This window comes from Ctenopharyngodon idella, chromosome 17, assembly GCF_019924925.1.
Source record: "Ctenopharyngodon idella isolate HZGC_01 chromosome 17, HZGC01, whole genome shotgun sequence".
In the NCBI taxonomy this organism is placed as follows: Eukaryota; Metazoa; Chordata; class Actinopteri; order Cypriniformes; family Xenocyprididae; genus Ctenopharyngodon; species Ctenopharyngodon idella.
In genome coordinates this window covers 12326394-12343494 of record NC_067236.1, presented here as the reverse complement: position 1 = coordinate 12343494, position 17101 = coordinate 12326394, and the positions used below count along the sequence as shown (strand labels likewise).

Sequence of the window (17101 nt, the reverse complement as noted above, 5' to 3'; positions counted from 1 at the left end):
ACTCTAAGGATAGTCCTACCAAGGAGGCTTATAGAGAGCCCTACAACTCGGTACTGCTATCCAAGCAGAGAGGACAACTCGCAAGAATGAGAGGAGGCCTAGCAACACTCTACCCTAAAGACAGTTCTGCCAAGGAGGCTCACAAGGAGCCATACAACTCGATATTGCTATCTAGATGGAGCTCTGGGGAGTGGAGGCCTCAGCAGGACGATGCTCTAAAATGAGAGGAAGCCTAGCAACATTCTACCCTAAAGACAGTTCCACCAAGGAGGCTCACAGAGAGCCATACATTTTTAGAGCTACTGTCTATACTGAGTTCTAAAGAGCAGAGGCCTCAGCAGGATGACTCTGTAGAATGAAAGGGGGCCTAATGGCACTCTACACTTAAAGATAGCCCAAGGAGGCTCACAAGGAGCAAATCAATATTGCTTATCTAGGTTGAGCTCTGGGGAGCAGAGGCCTCAACAGGAGAGTTTTGTTTAAAACATGCCCATAACCAGGAAGGTTCTGCTCCATGCTCATCCCAGATGAACAATGGGAGCTTACAGAGGGCTAGCTTCAACCATTGTAAAACCTGTAGTGTGATTCGGTCTCTAGACTCCAGCACTCTCAGAGGTGTCGTACAACAGGAGGTGTGCATGACCTAGGGTGAACAAACCACCTGCTGTTGGGGTCCAGAGACCTTGGTTAGTAGACCACAAGGTAGTATACAGAGGGCTAGACAAAGTACTAGCTGTGCCATTATAAATGTTCAACTGAGACTCCAGCATCAAACCGAGCTCTCTCTCTTAGGGAGACGGGAACCCTTCTATTAAGTATTTCACTCAACTGTGAAGACAATGCCATCAAGGGTTTAGAAACTGGGATGAAAAAAGCCACTTCCTGTCGGGTTCTCAAGATCAAAAGAGCTCATCCCTAAGTGTCAGCTATGTCCACTCAAAAAGGTGCTGTCTCCATAAAGGGACCGCATCACAAAGAGCACATTCAGCTCCCTCGAGGGCTGAACATACTCCACTCAAACGCCAGACTTATCAATTAAATAAAGAATCACGCGAGAACAGTCACAAACACATCGCTGTGAGTGCCTTCAACTCCCTAGAGTCGAACGCGCTTGTGCAAACGCTAACTACTATTCCTCAGGTGAGAACAAAGAAGTAAAAGCTTCTTACCCGTCTCTTTCAGTCAGTCTCACGAATGCATCACAAAGAGCTCCTCACAATGAGCGCTTTCAGCCCCCTAGAGAACTGAACGCGCATGCTTCTTACTCAAACACATAACGCACAAGTTGTGTGTGTCCTCAGGTGTCGTCTATGATAAGTAGGCACGCACTTCCTGAAATGCTTGGCTGTAGTGTATTTCATAGTGACCGCCTTTACACGTATGCAAACAAATGGATCCTGAAGACAAAATAAATTGATGACATGTACTACAGGTGTCCTCTTATCCTCGCAGTCGCACCAGTAATGACGTCACGGGCTGTAGCCGGCCAATAATATTGTCGCGTTTTAGACGCATGCTTCAGACACCGGTCACGCTGAAGGCATTCCCCAAAGCATCCTAGAACGCAGTTTGAAAAGAGAACTCGTATTTACAATAATTCCGTTAGTACGTGAAGGCAGCATGACTCACAAATACACATGACTCACTGACACCGAACTGCAAGTTATATGCAATGCATCTTAAACAGCAAATATAGTCAATGTTCTCCGTTTATATGAAGGGTAAGATGGGATAATATGTCCCATCCCCACCCTACCTTGAGAGAATATTGACTATTGAATTATTATTATTATTTTTTTTAATTGACCAGACTGCACAAAATCCCAATACATTTAATGAATGGCTATTGCTTATTTTGTGTCTTATTTTGAAAATAGATCTGTGACATTGTATTATGCTGAATATCAAATGTTTTTGTGTATATTTTTAATGAGGGATTTGTGGACACAATGTTTTTAGATTTGAGGAGTAAAAAATGTTTTTATTTTGAAGTGAAAAGGTAAAATTAGACCCTTGGAGTAAGATGAACTATTAATAGATATGATATGAGACTGGATTTTAAATTAATCTTTGTTTTCTTTCCATATTTCCATGTCTCTTTTTCTTTCATCAGATCATCTGGTTCAGCAAGCACTCTGCATTTTGCAGTCAGCACACGTCGGACTTGCTGTTTGTTCTGTTTTGTGTGTGTGTGTGTGTGTGTCTGTTTGAAAGAAGGATGGGGGTGTATGGAAAGCCTCATATACAAAACTAGATAGAATCAGAGCGTAAGGGAGAGAGAAAGGACAAAAACAGGAGGATTCATCTCAGAATTAACAAAGAGAGCAGCTGAATGATCATTCATTCTTCTCCAGAGAGGTAAGTGGATGACATCTCTGCTATGTGTGATTCCAATAGAGAAGCAGTTGACCGCAACATCTCCGACAAACGCAAAACCAGGTCAAGAGACATAAGGTCAATGCATCTTTGCTTTCTCGCTGTAGTATCTGCTGTGAGTAGTTTGCGAACGTCATCCTGTTGATCCTTCTTATGATGGAATGAGTTTATCTTTTTTTTTTTAACCAGAAAAACCAAAGCTCCACTAGTGTTTCTGATCACACTGTCATGCTGTTTTTCCAGATATTTAATAACTAGTGTGGTTTGAAGATAGGTGTCAAAGATGGCAGGTGCTTTCACAATGTGAGTAGCCACATTTTGTTGGTGTGGCAGATTCTGTTGTGTTTTTATTAACGTATGGGTGCCAGTGCACCCTTTTAAATGTTTGTTTTTGGGTTGCTATGCAACAAAGGTGACTGAAACAGGAAATTAATGTGATAATAGATACTACTGTACTCTAAGAGCATGAAGTAACTGACTGAAGTGTTGAAACATACACCCACACCCCTCACGCAGATACCTTTAAAGGTGATATTGCTAAGATGTCGGTTAACAACCAATGAGACGATGAAAATACACTGTTGTTGTCAAACAATATTGGGTGTCTGTGGAAGGTTCATGCATTAAAAATAACAAGCCAATTGCAGGTTCCCTTTTGTCCTTGTCTTCTATGAATGTGTGTGTGGAACAGACATCAGCTCGCTCTCGCAGCTCCCAGATGTCTGGCTTCCTGTCTTATATGTCTGTAAGACTGTTTCAGAATGTGTCCAGTTCACAGTATCAACATCTACGACAACACAGAAGACACTGCTCAAAGACTAGCACCTGTGGCTGTGTATAGAACTGTTTCAGATACCACAAAAGATGCAACCGAAAGATCGTCCAGGTTACTGTCTCTTAGCAACAGCAGGCCATTCACCTCCACTGTGCTGGTTGCCAGGAGTGACGATGTTTCTTAGAGCTCAAAGGAGAGTCAGCGGCTAACAAGACATGCTCTTTCGCTTCTAGACTGCAAAACCAGGGGTGCATTTCTGCCAGTGGCTATCAGAGGGGATATAAAAGAAAGAATCTTCTAGAATCTGTCCTTTGGATGCGAGTAGAATGAGTGTAACTGAAATCTTATTCTTTTCACCAGGTCTTTGCCAGTGGTTTCTCGCTTAGCATCGTCCTGAAAAGCTACACATCAACAAAGACGATGCACACTCCAGCGTCCATGCTGATGGGAGTGGTGTTCGCTCCCTTGGGCCTTGTGCTGATGTTTGCTGCTGCAATCACACCGCAATGGAGGGAGGGACAGGCACGGCTGGGTGCGGCAGGGCGGGGCGGAGCAACGGAGCTCCTCCTACTCCGCTCAGATGGCCTATGGGAGAGCTGCCTGCAGGTGGTGCACTCAGAGGTCAAAGAGTGCTGGCCCGTGTCGGGGTCCTACCAGCGGGATGCTCGGGTTCGAATGGTCCAGGGGATGGTGCTGTCATCTCTCTTCCTGTGCGGTGCGGGAATCGTGCTCGCCAGCGTGGGCGTCCGCTGCTGGACCGATATCCCGCTCAGGAGTGTAGCGGCAGCCGGTGGCCTGTTGGTTGCGCTGGCAGGCGTGCTCAGTCTGGCTGCGTTAGGAGTGTATACTCGGCATCTTTCGAAGCTGGGTATCGAGGTGGATTCAACCGTATCTGAGACGCAAGGACTCAACATACACAAGCCACCCCGGCTAACGCTACACCCGGCTGGGTCGCTCTACTTCGGCTGGGTGGGAGCTTGGGTACAGGTGCTGGGAGGGGCCGCACTACTCTTTGGATTCAAAAGCATGAAGTGTTCATTCTGCCACAAGCAGAGACTCAAAGACAGTGCTGAGATGTATGAGGTGAACTGTTAGATGGGCTCGAATGTTTGTGAGAGGTGAAAAGACACTTTTATGGTGTTCAAACACATTGAGCTTGGATGAATAAGAAATGTGAAACAGTACACGTGAGGTTTCTAAAGAGAACCATATTAAAATGTTGTACAAAATATGTATGTATGTAATATACAAAACCGTTACCAGAAGCCTTAAGGCCCATTCACACCAAGAATGCTAACTTTATGGTGTGTACACACCAAAAGCGAATATATTTATTTGCACAATTAGATTACATACAAAGTCAACGCAAAGACGCAAATTTGCACCGGGCGATGCTAATGATGCAAATTGGGTGACGCCTCAATTATGTCTTGAAATTTTTCAACTTGCGCGGGAAATGACGCGAACAGGCATGATGCGTTGTCGCGCAAGCCAATCAGCGAAGAGCTTATTGACACGTCCAGTCCATGTCCAGAGATCGGACAAAAAAAGGAGATAGCTTGGAGAAAAGTAAGTGAGGAAGTTGGACTTCCTGGTAAGTGATGAAAATATGTCTGTTACTTGATTCTAGCTATGAGTTAAATGAACTGGTTAGCACTGGCATTAGCCAAAGTTAGCACAACCTGGCATTCCCAGTGTTGTTGTTGTTGATGATGATGATAATGTGAGTGAAGACACTCCTCATCACGCAGTTTTTATTCGCCCGAGTGATGCGAAAAACAAGTAATGCCGTGAGTAATCTAGAGTGAGTAACACAATGTGAATATTCACTTCACATTCCCTGCTGAAAAAAACAGCATATGCTGGTTAGGTATGTTTTGAAGCATGGAAGCTGGTTTGAGCTGGTTTAAGCTGGTCAAGTGCTGGTCCTAAGCTGGTCCTAATCAACTAGCTCCAGCTCATGACCAGCTAAGGACCAGCTTCCATGCTTCAAAACATACCTAACCAGCATATGCTGTTTTTATCAACAGGGTTTGGTGTGCACACACAACAAATATAACAATAACTATTAAACTAACATTGTTTATTATAAGTGCATAAGTTATCGTTCATCAGTTACAAAAAAGTAGTTCTGAAAGTGATTCCATTGATATCCTTCTTTCGTTAATTAGAACGATTATTAAAACTTTATACTAGGCCTATATAGTTATTTTTGGTGTGAGCAGGCCTTCAGGGCCGGTTCACACAGAATGCGTTTTTGCATTACACTGTATTTAATTGATTTTCTATGTAGCCTATACAAGTGTTAGACAGACCTCTTTGACCACTGCATTGCATTTTGTTGCTTTTTTCATCATTTTGCACATGGGTGCCGTGTTTTTAAGATGCCTTGTCAAGTTTTGTTAACTTCTTGTTAGCATTTTGCGTTCTTTTCCATTCTGCTGCGACATGTCTCGTGTTTGAAACACAAAGATGCATTCCGTGTGAACGGTTCCTAGTTGCTAAGACGTTAATGATTGTATGCAGTGTCTCGCTTTGTCTCGTTTCGAAGGCTGCGCCCTCTGGAGGTCGCATTTGTCAGCCACATATTGAGGCTGCCTCATATTAGAAACGTACATTCGTAAGTAAAAAAGAAAATACAATAATTGACGTCAATTTACATCATTTTACAATGGTTACTTTTCTGAAATGAGACATCCTCAATGACGTATGTGGTCGACAATTGTGATCATCAGAGGGGATAACCTTCAAAATGACAGCTTTTATTTCGTGGCAGATTTTACTGTTCATCATGACAGTACTGTATCATTCTTTCCAAAGATGTCGTGAAATGTAAGCAATGTACCAGTGTCACAAGGCTGTATGCAATTTGGGCTTTTCCCGCTAGTGCGTGAGACGTGTGTGTCGTGTCAATTCGCTCAAGCCTTATGACTGATACGCATCTTTAATATTTGGACCAACAGTATTTATGTAAAATATTGATCTGTGTTACTAATTACTAACTGTACTTGTAAACATTTATGTTGTAAATATGTGTTGTTATTGACTGTAATGCCTATCTGTAAGGCTACTGATTAAATGTTTCAAAGCATTTTTCCTGCTTGTCATGTCATGTGAAAAATCAGAAGACTTAGTCATCACACATGATCAAAACATCTATTGGCTTGTCATGCTAACTAATAATGATTTTACACTAAACAGCTTGTTTTGGTAAATACATAGTGTGACCTGAACATTCCCACGTTACAAGAAGCTGAGGTCAGATCACAACATCCGTTTAAAAACAAAACAAAACAAAACCAGGCCTACTTGAGTTTCTTTTTAGGACCAGTGCTTATGTTTTGGATTGGATATCTGATCAATTGTTACAATAATAAATACACCAAAACATATTTGACCAAGAAGGAAAACATTGTTTAATGGTTTATTAACACAGCAGAATTACTGTAAGGTAAGAATTAATGCTTAAAGCCTGTATGTATAATGCATTATACATGTATTCATAATATACATTATAACTTTTCATAAATAACTAACCAAAGGTAAAATGCATAATATTTTCAGATTCCTTGTTACATATAAAATTGGTTGTTTGTCATATGCTTTAAAGCATTATACTTTCTAAAGGTGTGTTCAATAAATAGATAAGTATTATAATGTATTATAACTGTGGTTACAATTATTCATTAGCCCATGCAATGCATTATAAGGTTCATTACAAGGCATAATTAATGCATTAAAAATACTTTTATAATGCATTACTCTGTATATAAAGGCTTTAAGTAAAGTGTTTCATAATTATTATTATTATTATTATTTTTTTTTTTCAAAAACTATTTAATGAGCATTTAAACCAATTTCAGAGGAGATGATGAAATGAGAAGCATTGGCTCTGCATAAATGTACACTTTATATAAACATAAGGCATAGATTTCTATTTCTTTTTTCATTTTTTAAATCTATGTCTATACATTGTATGAACAAAAAAAATTAAAACAGCAACATGAAATAAATTATTATAATATTTTGGGATTTCAAAATGACTTGAGCACGACACACAAGTCAGTTAACACTTACTCCTCTCTTTGTATAGATGAGTTTAGCTTTATGAGTTTGACTTTATATAACCAGTTTTTGTCTTTGATCTACTTAAAAAAAAAAAAAAAAAAAAAAAGAAAGTTCAAGTTATTTGGCCGGTGAGATTTTAGAATGAAATAAAAGAGAGAATGCAACAACACATATAAACATGCAGCCATTATATGCATGAATACACAGTGTTGGAATAAAAACTGAAAGAATAAAAGGAACAGGTGGCTACACTTTGTGAACAAAACACAGGGCGCCACTGTGTGGCAATTCCGGGAAAATGACCAACGCTGGGCATTTAATACAAACGCAATGTGAGGATGAGGTATTCATTTTTTTTCCTCAGGAAATATAGTTTTGAGCCTGATAAACTTGTTTTCAGGATCTGCAATGTCAGAAAGTTTCTACATAATAAAAAGTATACATTTTTATAAAAGAAATACTTTCTTGTCTATCGTATCGTAAAACATTCATAAAACATACTTAAGCAAACCTTACACACATACTTAAAGTAAAAAGAAATATGCATCATATTAATATAATTAATCTAAAATATATTTTTAAAATTACATTCATCTGTATAATAAACATCCTTTAGCAAGTGCCTAAAGTTAGATTTGTTCTTTTGCCAGCATGTTGCAGTTCGTCATACATTCTGTTTATAATGAATGTACAGCAGAAGTACATAGATGTTGTGAAAAGCTTCAGATGACAGATCTTACTTCTTGTGAAACAGCCATCGCTCTGTGCCAGATGGCTGCAATTCGGCTCCACACATTTGTCCCAGTGTTGCACTTTGTTTCTCTCTTTGTTTTAATACAGTACAGGAGAAAGCAGTTGTGTTTGCACGTTCTGTACAAGTGTCATATGTAAAAGTAGTTCTCTGTAGGTGTTTCGCCCGTGACTGTGGTATGCATTTGCATCAGCACCTGTGCATCTGTAGGAGTGGAACGTCCGGCATCAGGTGTCTCTGGATCTACTAACTGTTCTCCATCACTCAGGGTCAGTCCGCTTGCCTCGTCGTTGGCCCTGGACGCTGTGTCTATGCTTGGTGACTCTGTCTGTTTGTGCTGTCTCTCAATGTCCTGCATCAGCTCTTCGTTGAACTGCTTCCACTGACGGAACTTCTGCGCTGAGAACTCAGAATCCTCTAGGATCTTGTTGATCAGGTGAAGCTCCGCTTCTTTCGCCTAAGAAACACAGGCAGCCAATGACAAAATGTTAAGACCACTGTGTGCCTAAATAATCCTAATAACAGTTAATGTGGGGTTGGTAGTGTGTGTGGGGGGGTAAATGCATGTCTGACCTTGAGTGTGCTCTGGAGGGCACGGAGTGTGTGTATCTTCTCATTGATAACAGGGTTTTTGTTGCGTTTAATGAAGGATTTACGAAGCTGGTCGTGAGTCGTCGGCTGATTCTGACCAATCAGAGACACTCCTCCTTTCTTCAGGCTATGGAACATTTCATCCATCTCATCTACATTTCCTGAGACATAAAGAGAATTTGCTTGTTTATGAAAGGATTTATTTGTTTTCTGGTTTTATCTCGACAAAGTTTCCAAAGGGTTTAAAGATATAAGATATAAAGAAGCTGATAGGCTGATACAGTTTATGATGATTCTTTACCTGCAATTTTACTGCCCCCTGCTTGTGAAATGGTTAGTGGCTCTGGCATCCTGTTCTGCTTAACCTTTGTTCGAGGAAGTGTGTTTGATTGAGTTTGAGTTTTCTGTGACAAAATAAAGAGGAAACTCTGTAAACCATTTTATGTTCCAGGTAAAATTATACAGTACACAGCCATTTTGCAAGTTTGGATAATGGAAAAATGAACTTTTTTCCCCTCATTGATAAGAAGAAATGTGGATCATGTGACACTGAAGACTAGAGTAATGGCTGCTGAAAATTCAGCTTTGCCCTCAAATATTTTAAAATATATTTAAACAGAAAAGTTATATTAAATTGTAATAATATTTCACAATATTATAGTTCCCTTTCGTGGGAACTGTCGACGCTGCGTATAACGCATTGGGAACCTTCTGCGTGATAACGTCATTGAAGCACTCATGTATCTAACCAATCGCGTAGCGAGACGTCAGAGGCGGGTGACGTCACGGACCAGGAAACTATAAAGTATACCCGGATGCAGAGATCGCTAGCTTCTGTTGTCTTCAGCATGTTATCTTGTGTGTCTTATTTGGTGTTGTTTGTCTACCATCCGTTACAAAGACAAGATCTCTTCGTCTGAGGACAAGAGTTTCAGTTTTCACAACACATACATATATATATATATATATATATATACATATACATATATATGACACAAAAAACGGTGGAGAAACAGCAACATTTTGTCAAGTGTGTTCATCCCTGTGACAGATTCTTAACACCTGGGGATACACACGAAATGTGTGTTGTTTGTCTGGGGGTTGAGCACGCACAGGCAGCTCTCGAGGGGGCTGTCTGTGTGCACTGCGACAAGCTCACCCTCAGAGTATTAAGATCACGCCAGGCACTCTTTGACAGAGAGGATGCCTTGGCTGGTGTTCCCCGCGGATCGGGTCCCGCTGCTACCGAGGCACAGCGCAGACTTCATTCGTGGGGTTCACAAATGGAGCTGGCAGAGGGGCTTGAGACGGGCCCAGCCTTATCTCAGCCCTCACCTGCCAGATCCAGTGTCTCTCCTCTGGTGGTGGAAGCACGCGCTGCGGTTCTTCCCCCCGGAGAGAGACACCGGCGCTTCACCTCTCTCCTCCGAGGAGGTTGATGTGGTGAGCGTCGAGGCTGGGGAGGAGGACCCGCCATCCTCTTCCCCAGCATATGAGGAGCTCTTGGAGGTGGTGACCAGGGCTGTGGATAAGTTAAAGATCGATTGGCCAGTAGAGAAGGCAGAAACAAAACCAAAAAGCAAACTTGATGAACGGTTTCTCCCTGCCCGGTCACTACCCCAGCGTCGGGGTTTGCCTTTCTTCCCCGATCTCCACACCGAGGTGTGGAGATCGTGGAGAAGGCCAGTCCAATATAGAGTTTTCAGCCCCCAGACCTCGATCTATAGCAATATAATGGGGCTGAAACAATATATAGCAATATAATGGGGCCCCCTCCCCCCCGAGGCTGCTGAGCGGGAGCAGCCTCGGCCGTCCACGAGCTCCTCCGCGCACCACAGAGCGCAGCAAAAGATCAGTGTGGCCACCCGTACTCCCCCGCAGAAAACCTGGGGATCGGGGCGGTCTACACAGCAGAAGCCTTCGAGGGTTAAAACGGACCTGCGGGCCGTTATTATCGCCAAGAAGGCTTCAAAGCGGTCCTGACATCTGTGGGTCAGGACCCATGAGGGCGGCCCCCTCCGGAGGGAGCCTGGTGTTAGGATATCTGGCACCCGCTTCCCTTCGGCACCCTCAGGGGACCATTATGCTAACCCTGCCACCCAGTGTGCGTCAGGGCGCAGCGGTCTCCACCGACTCTCCGAGGAGGGCCCGTCATCACTTGATTCGGCTGTCTTCTGCCGGTGCGCCGCTTCAGAGAGTCGAATCAAGTGCTCAAAAAACACCAGAGGCCAGTCTCGAGAGACTGGTTCCCTTAGTAGATTTTATGGCAGAATGGAAACTTCTACCGAATATATCGAAATTGGTGCTGCTCATCATAGAAAAAGGTTACAGAATTCAGTTCGGGTCTCGCCCGCCCAGGTTCAACGAGGTTCTTCCCACAGTGGTGACCCCCGAGCAGTCTCTGGTGATGGAACGAGAGGTTATGACACTTTTGCAAAAAGGAGCTATAGAAAGGGTTCTCCCGGGAGTTCTGGAGAAAGTACGCCAGGAGGGGGCCAGCCTAATACTGGTAGCCCCGTTCTGGCCAACCAGGATATGGTTCTCGGACTTAGTGTCCCTATTAGACGGCTCCCCAATGGAGCTTCCCCTCAGACAGGATCTCCTGTCGCAAGCGGGCGGCACGATAATACATCCTCGCCCAGAACTGTGGAAGCTATGGGCCTGGCCTCTGAGGGGGCCAGGTTCATAGACGCTGGTCTCCCAACTGAGGTTGTGGAGACCATCCTTAACTCCAGAGCTCCCTCAACGAGGAAGCTGTATTCCTATAAATGGAATTTATTTTCTACTTGGTGTAGACGAAATAATACGGACCCTGTCCACTCTTCTATAAGCTTCGTGCTAAGATTCCTCCAAGAAAAGTTCTCGGAGGGCCTATCTCCTTCAACCTTGAAGATTTATGTTGCGGCTATCTCAGCCTATCATGCTCCTCTTGAGAGGGATTCCTCGGTAGGACGAGACCCCCTCGTTACACGCTTCGTCCGTGGTACACTGAGGTTGAGGCCTCCAGTGCGCACAAGGGTTCCAGCCTGGGACTTGGCCGTGGTATTGCAAGGGTTAGCCGAGGCTCCCTTCGAACCATTAGAGGAGGTTCCAGAAAAGTTCCTCACTCTGAAAACTATTTTCTTACTTGCTATCACTTCTCTGAAGAGGATAGGAGACTTACAAGCACTTTCAGTTGCTCCATCTTACCTGGAATTTGCCCCAGGAATGGTGAAGGCATTCCTTCATGCTAGACCTGGCTATGTGCCGAAGGTCCCCACCAATGTCCCAGGTCCCATTGTGCTCCAGGCTTTCTATCCTCCTCCGAGACTTCGGATCAGGAAAAACTGAATCTGCTCTGCCCAGTGAGGGCTTTGGATACGTATGTCCACAGAGCTGCCCTGTGGCGAAAGTCAGATCAATTATTTGTCTGTTATGGGTCCCCTAAGAGAGGGGGCCCAGCATCTAAGCAGAGGATGAGCAAGTGGGTGGTCGAGGCCATCTCACTTGCATATGAAGCGGCCAGACAGCCTTCTCCATTGAATGTCCGCGCCCACTCTACCAGGGGTATGGCTGCATCAAAGGCTCTGATGTCTGGTATTTCCATTAATGATATCTGTGATGCAGCTGGATGGTCATGCCAGCACACATTTATCAGGTTTTATAACCTTGATGTTGGCTCCACTCCGGGGTCTTCTATTCTGTCAAGCTAACATTGGCAAGTACTTGAAGCTACGGCACAGTTGGGATTGCGTTCCCAATGCGTTATACGCAGCGTCGACAGTTCCCACGAAAGGGAACGTCTCAGGTTACAGATGTAACCCTGGTTCCCTGAGTAGGGAACGAGACGCTGCGTCTCCTGCCGTACCCCCAGCATACTTGCGAGTGCTTGCTTCAGACTTATCCCAGAAGCTAGCGATCTCTGCATCCGGGTATGCTTTATAGTTTCCTGGTCCGTGACGTCACCTGCCTCTGACGTCTCGCTACGCGATTGGTTAGATACATGAGTGCTTCAATGACGTTATCACGCAGAAGGTTCCCAATGCGTTATACGCAGCGTCTCGTTCCCTACTCAGGGAACCAGGGTTACATCTGTAACCTGAGACGTTTTACTATATTTTTGATCAAACCCCAAACTTTTTTAATGGTAGTGTAAATATCTAATTTTGTTTTCCACACAAAAAATAAAATAATACAGATTTAGAGTAACGTGAGGGTGAGTATAATGGACTATCCCTTTAATTTTAGGTTTTATTTTATTCTTGTTTGTTTTGTGTATGTTTGTGGGGACTGCATGTACATGTTTATATGTATTTCTGAGTGGGTGTGTCTCTGTTTATCCTCACCGTATTGAGTTTCTTCCGGTGAGAAAGTGGTGAACGTGATGATTCCTCCTCAGATTCGGTTTCACTGTAACAGTCTGACAACAGAAACATCATTCATGAATCCAGCAGTGCCAGAATTGTTTTTATTATTAAAGAACACAACATAGCCAAGAAAGGTTACAATTACTCTTGGAAGACAAGTAAAAAAAAGAGGTCACAAATACAATTGAGGAATGAGGAAACAAACGTAATAATATTCAGTAGAAAAAAATATATATAGAAAGAACGTTAGAATAAGTTACACATGATGACACTGTTATAAACTGGTACTATAACTGGTATTGCAAGGTACATATTAGTTTACTGGAAAGCAGTGGGGAATCAGCATCTATGTATTGAAGGAATGGAGACCAAACCCGGCTGAAGGTATCTAGTTTGGACTTTACAGATGCTATGCTAGAATTAAATCAAAATCCTCTATGACTGTCTTCACATTGAAAATGTAGAGAAACAGCATTGGCATATATACCATGAAACAAATGCTAACATGCGTTAACAAACATCAATTCCTACCTTCTTCACTGTCTGGCTGACTTTGGACAAGTTTCTTGTGTTTATGAATGGCTGCGATTAAGCAATTAATCCATCTATCGAGAGAGAGAGAAAGAGAGAGAGTGTGTGAGAGAGAGAAGAAAGTCAAAAACACTGATTTATCACTAATCCACATGTTTCACCACCTACATTTTCCAATTTGCACTAGAAGTGATTTGTATTGTGTTGTATGACCAGTAGGGGGCATAGCTGACATGTGAGAGATCCAAAATGTGTAAAAACTAATGATTGTGTGTGTGTGTGTGTGTGTGTGTGTGTGTGTGTTGTAAAAAAGAGCAATAATAGGCAGGTAAACATGAGGTGGAAGTGTTTAATAGGTTAAAGGCACTGACATTCACAGACCGAACAACACTGTTGCTCTCTGTGTCTAACTCTAAGCGTCTGCTGACTCACTGCTTTACTGCAGCTCCTCAAGCGCTGCTCAAGAGGTCAAAGTCATTAAGAGTCATTTTAGAGTTCAAAGCTTTTCATACTAAAGCTCAGATCAACCAGTGCAACTTGGCAACAGAATATCTGAACAATCATGCTTGTAAATAATGGACATAAATGTCATAAATCTCTTCAGATGAGACCAACTGATTATATCAGACCAACTGATTGGTCTGATATAATCATCTATCAAATGAGTGGGGGAATGATGCATGATAGTTAATATAACTGCCCAAGGTTCTCTCCTGAACATCATATCATTGGCTCTATTATTAGAGGTATGAAGCACCTGAGTTTGACTGGTCATTGGACAAATCATGCAGTGTAAAAGAGCACCAATCTGTAGTGCTATTACATAAGGTGCTCAGCCCTAAGCAGTGGCTGTTGAATTACCTGACCAATGCTTAAAAACTAAACTAAAAAAGTTATTTTCACAAAACATGTTTTTAAAGAACAAATACAAGCCTTTCCAGCTTATTCACTGACATCACTGCATTATGTTAAATGATATTAATGGTGAATTTCGGAATTTCTGTGCCATAAGGGACACCAAAAGGGAATGGCAAAAACTGGTTTCCAAACAGGTTTTCCAAAAAAAAAAAAAAAAACATCATACTGTCCCTTCAGTCCTGTTTTCATGCAAAATTTTATCTCATGAAAATTTGAATGTATTAGTGTTACGCTAGTAGACTAAGCTGTTTGCTTGCTACCCAAATGTTTATTTTACCATTATTTAGCCTCAGTAATATAAAGTAATATGGGTAACACTTTACAATAAGGTCTCCTTTGTTAACATTAGTTAATGTATTAACTAACATTATAAAACGGATAGTTCCAGCCCTTGATTCTGATTGGTTGAGCCACGTTCGAAGCCGTTGTAAAATTCCCGAAAACATACAGCTGATCGCATTACACTGAATGTATTTGTTGCTGCGTCTGTCTTAGCAACCACTCTTAGCCATGTAAACATAGATTTGTTCTCTATTGATTTTGTTCATTAAAGTTTACTGCATTATGTAAAAGAGTGTTGTGAGAGTGATATTGAGTGACTGAGTGTATAACCTGCATTCAGATTTAGCATCTTCCTTCAGGTCAGTCCTATGTTCATTATAAAAAATCAGTTTGAATGTCCGCTGCGATATTTTCCTTTAAAAAATTTGATGGGTTTTCCCGTGCCCTGCTGACACTGACAGCGCTAGTCAAAGTATTTGTCAGTTGCGTCTTGTTCCGTGTTCACAACAAGTTTCAATATAAAAGTCTTTGCGACTGAGTGACTTGCTCATAAAGACAGTCTTTGCCACCATCTAATGGCAGAATAAATGTAACTTCTGTTGCTGTTCACAGTCAGGGACTATTTTTTCCAGCGGAAGGAAGCCTTTTAATAACTTCACTTCATGAAAGTTGCATTGATACATATTTTTTGGCTTTAATATTTGTATTGTGGTAACCGTTTTATAAAAGCAATAAGCCCTGTGAAGGAATTGCACAAATTGCGCTAAGCACAAATGAACTCGGCTGTCAGTATAATGCAGCTTGTTCTGAATTCCCCACACAGTGTAGTCAACCTGTGAATCACTTATTATACTTGCTATGTGCATTAAACTTTAAAAAAGTATTTTCACTTCACAGAAGGTACACACTCCACCTTTAAAAATACAACGTCATTGCATAGAACACATCTATTTAAATTCAAAGGTTAAAGCACAGTCATTTGCACATGAAGAGAAACTGCAGGTGCACAGCAAGATCTAATCAATGTGACATTTCGCTACTCAATGATTTTTACAAATTGACATAATGTCAGGAATAACTGCCGCTTAGATGCGGCGGTAGTGAAAATGCTTGTTTATATGCAGCCACACTCACTTGCTCATGTCGTTTACATTATCAGCAGCGAAGAAAAAATTCTGGAAGCGCTGGTGGCACATTTTAAATACACTAGGAGAAAACGAAAAAGAAAGATCAGATGATCAGAAGCATTAATCTTAGGGCAGAAGCTTTAGCAGCTTAATGAAAACTCATTTGTCATCATGATGGCAGGTTGTGCTGTTCAGTGTCTGTGGACTGCGGGGGAAGATCTGAGGAATGTAAAGTGTAATTCTGTTATTCACACATCTCCGGCTAACTGCGCTCCTGTGCCAGATACTCTCACTCTCACAGCCAACCACAAACACAGAGTTCGAGGAGCCTGCCGACTTCTGTTTCTTTGTGACAGTGTGAACACAAACAATCATGCTGAATGGGGTTTAATGTTGATATGCGTCCCTTCAAATTTGATTCAGCTGTAAATATTGAATGGGTAAACCAGTGGCAGCATGTTGTATAGTGCAGAAGATACTCACTACTTCCTCTTGTGTTCCCCTGCGCTTTCTATACTGTAGCTGCCGATCTTGATTAAGCCCTCCGCCTTCTCCTCCTGCACAAATACGTGGGTTCAATAATTATTGCGTCAAGTACATCTACATTAACTGATTTGTACAAAATAGAGATACATAGATATTAAAATAAGCTGATAATTAGTGTCATGCAGTGAGCGATATTATTTATTCTACACCATTTTGAGTTCACCCCAAAAATGAAAAATTCTGTCTTAATTTACTCACCCCCATGTCCTTCCAAACCTGTATGCATTTCTTTCTTCTGCAGAACATAAAAGAAGATATTTTGAAGAATGCTAAATGGTTTTGGTTCCATTTTGACTTCCATAGTGCGGAAACAGAACAATGGAAGTCTATGGGAACTGAACTGTTTATTCACCAGTATTCTCCAAAATATCTTCTTCCATGTTCCATAGAAGAAAGAAGGTCATAAAGGTTTACAATGACATGAGGGTGAGTAAATGACAGCATTTTCATTTTTCCCTTTAAAAACAAATCTCTTGAAAGTAAAGTTCATAATTTTAAATGCAACAAGTTAATTTAGGCATCACAACATTATAATGTACAGTATGAAGAATGGATATTCATTTTGAGATCACCATTATTAAATACTGTTACAAATTCCAATATTGGCTGATAAATTAAACTTGGTGCAGGCTTCCTTGTTTACATCCGAACTCTGACTCAGTATTGGCCGGAGCTGAACACGTGAGCACAATGACGCATGCATGTGATGCTGAAGCAGGAGCTGGCCAATAATGAGTCGGATGTAAACAAGGAAGCCTGCACTGAGTTCACTACGTCAACTACGTAGTAG

The 17101-nt window shown here is 41.9% G+C and overlaps 2 protein-coding genes across 4 annotated transcripts in view; one reads left to right on the top strand and one right to left on the bottom strand.

Moving 5' to 3' along the window:
• Positions 1-2030: 2030 nt before the first annotated feature.
• On the top strand, positions 2031-7329 carry cldn23l (claudin 23-like). The gene is made up of 2 exons (XM_051869340.1): positions 2031-2358; positions 3512-7329. The coding sequence occupies exon 2, from the start codon at positions 3572-3574 to the stop codon at positions 4244-4246; it is 675 nt and encodes a 224-aa protein (XP_051725300.1). The 5' UTR covers positions 2031-2358; positions 3512-3571; the 3' UTR covers positions 4247-7329.
• The window catches only part of cnksr1 (connector enhancer of kinase suppressor of Ras 1), a 36985-nt gene continuing 26427 nt past the window's right edge, over positions 6544-17101 (bottom strand). For all 3 annotated transcript variants that reach the window (XM_051869296.1, XM_051869297.1, XM_051869298.1), the window contains 7 exons: positions 16249-16322; positions 15773-15844; positions 13439-13512; positions 12887-12960; positions 8863-8965; positions 8544-8722; positions 6544-8427 (listed from right to left, as the gene is read on the bottom strand). In XM_051869296.1, the coding sequence (XP_051725256.1) occupies positions 8101-8427; positions 8544-8722; positions 8863-8965; positions 12887-12960; positions 13439-13512; positions 15773-15844; positions 16249-16322 (903 nt within the window). In that variant the 3' untranslated portion in view covers positions 6544-8100. The remainder of the gene's footprint in view (positions 8428-8543; positions 8723-8862; positions 8966-12886; positions 12961-13438; positions 13513-15772; positions 15845-16248; positions 16323-17101) is intronic.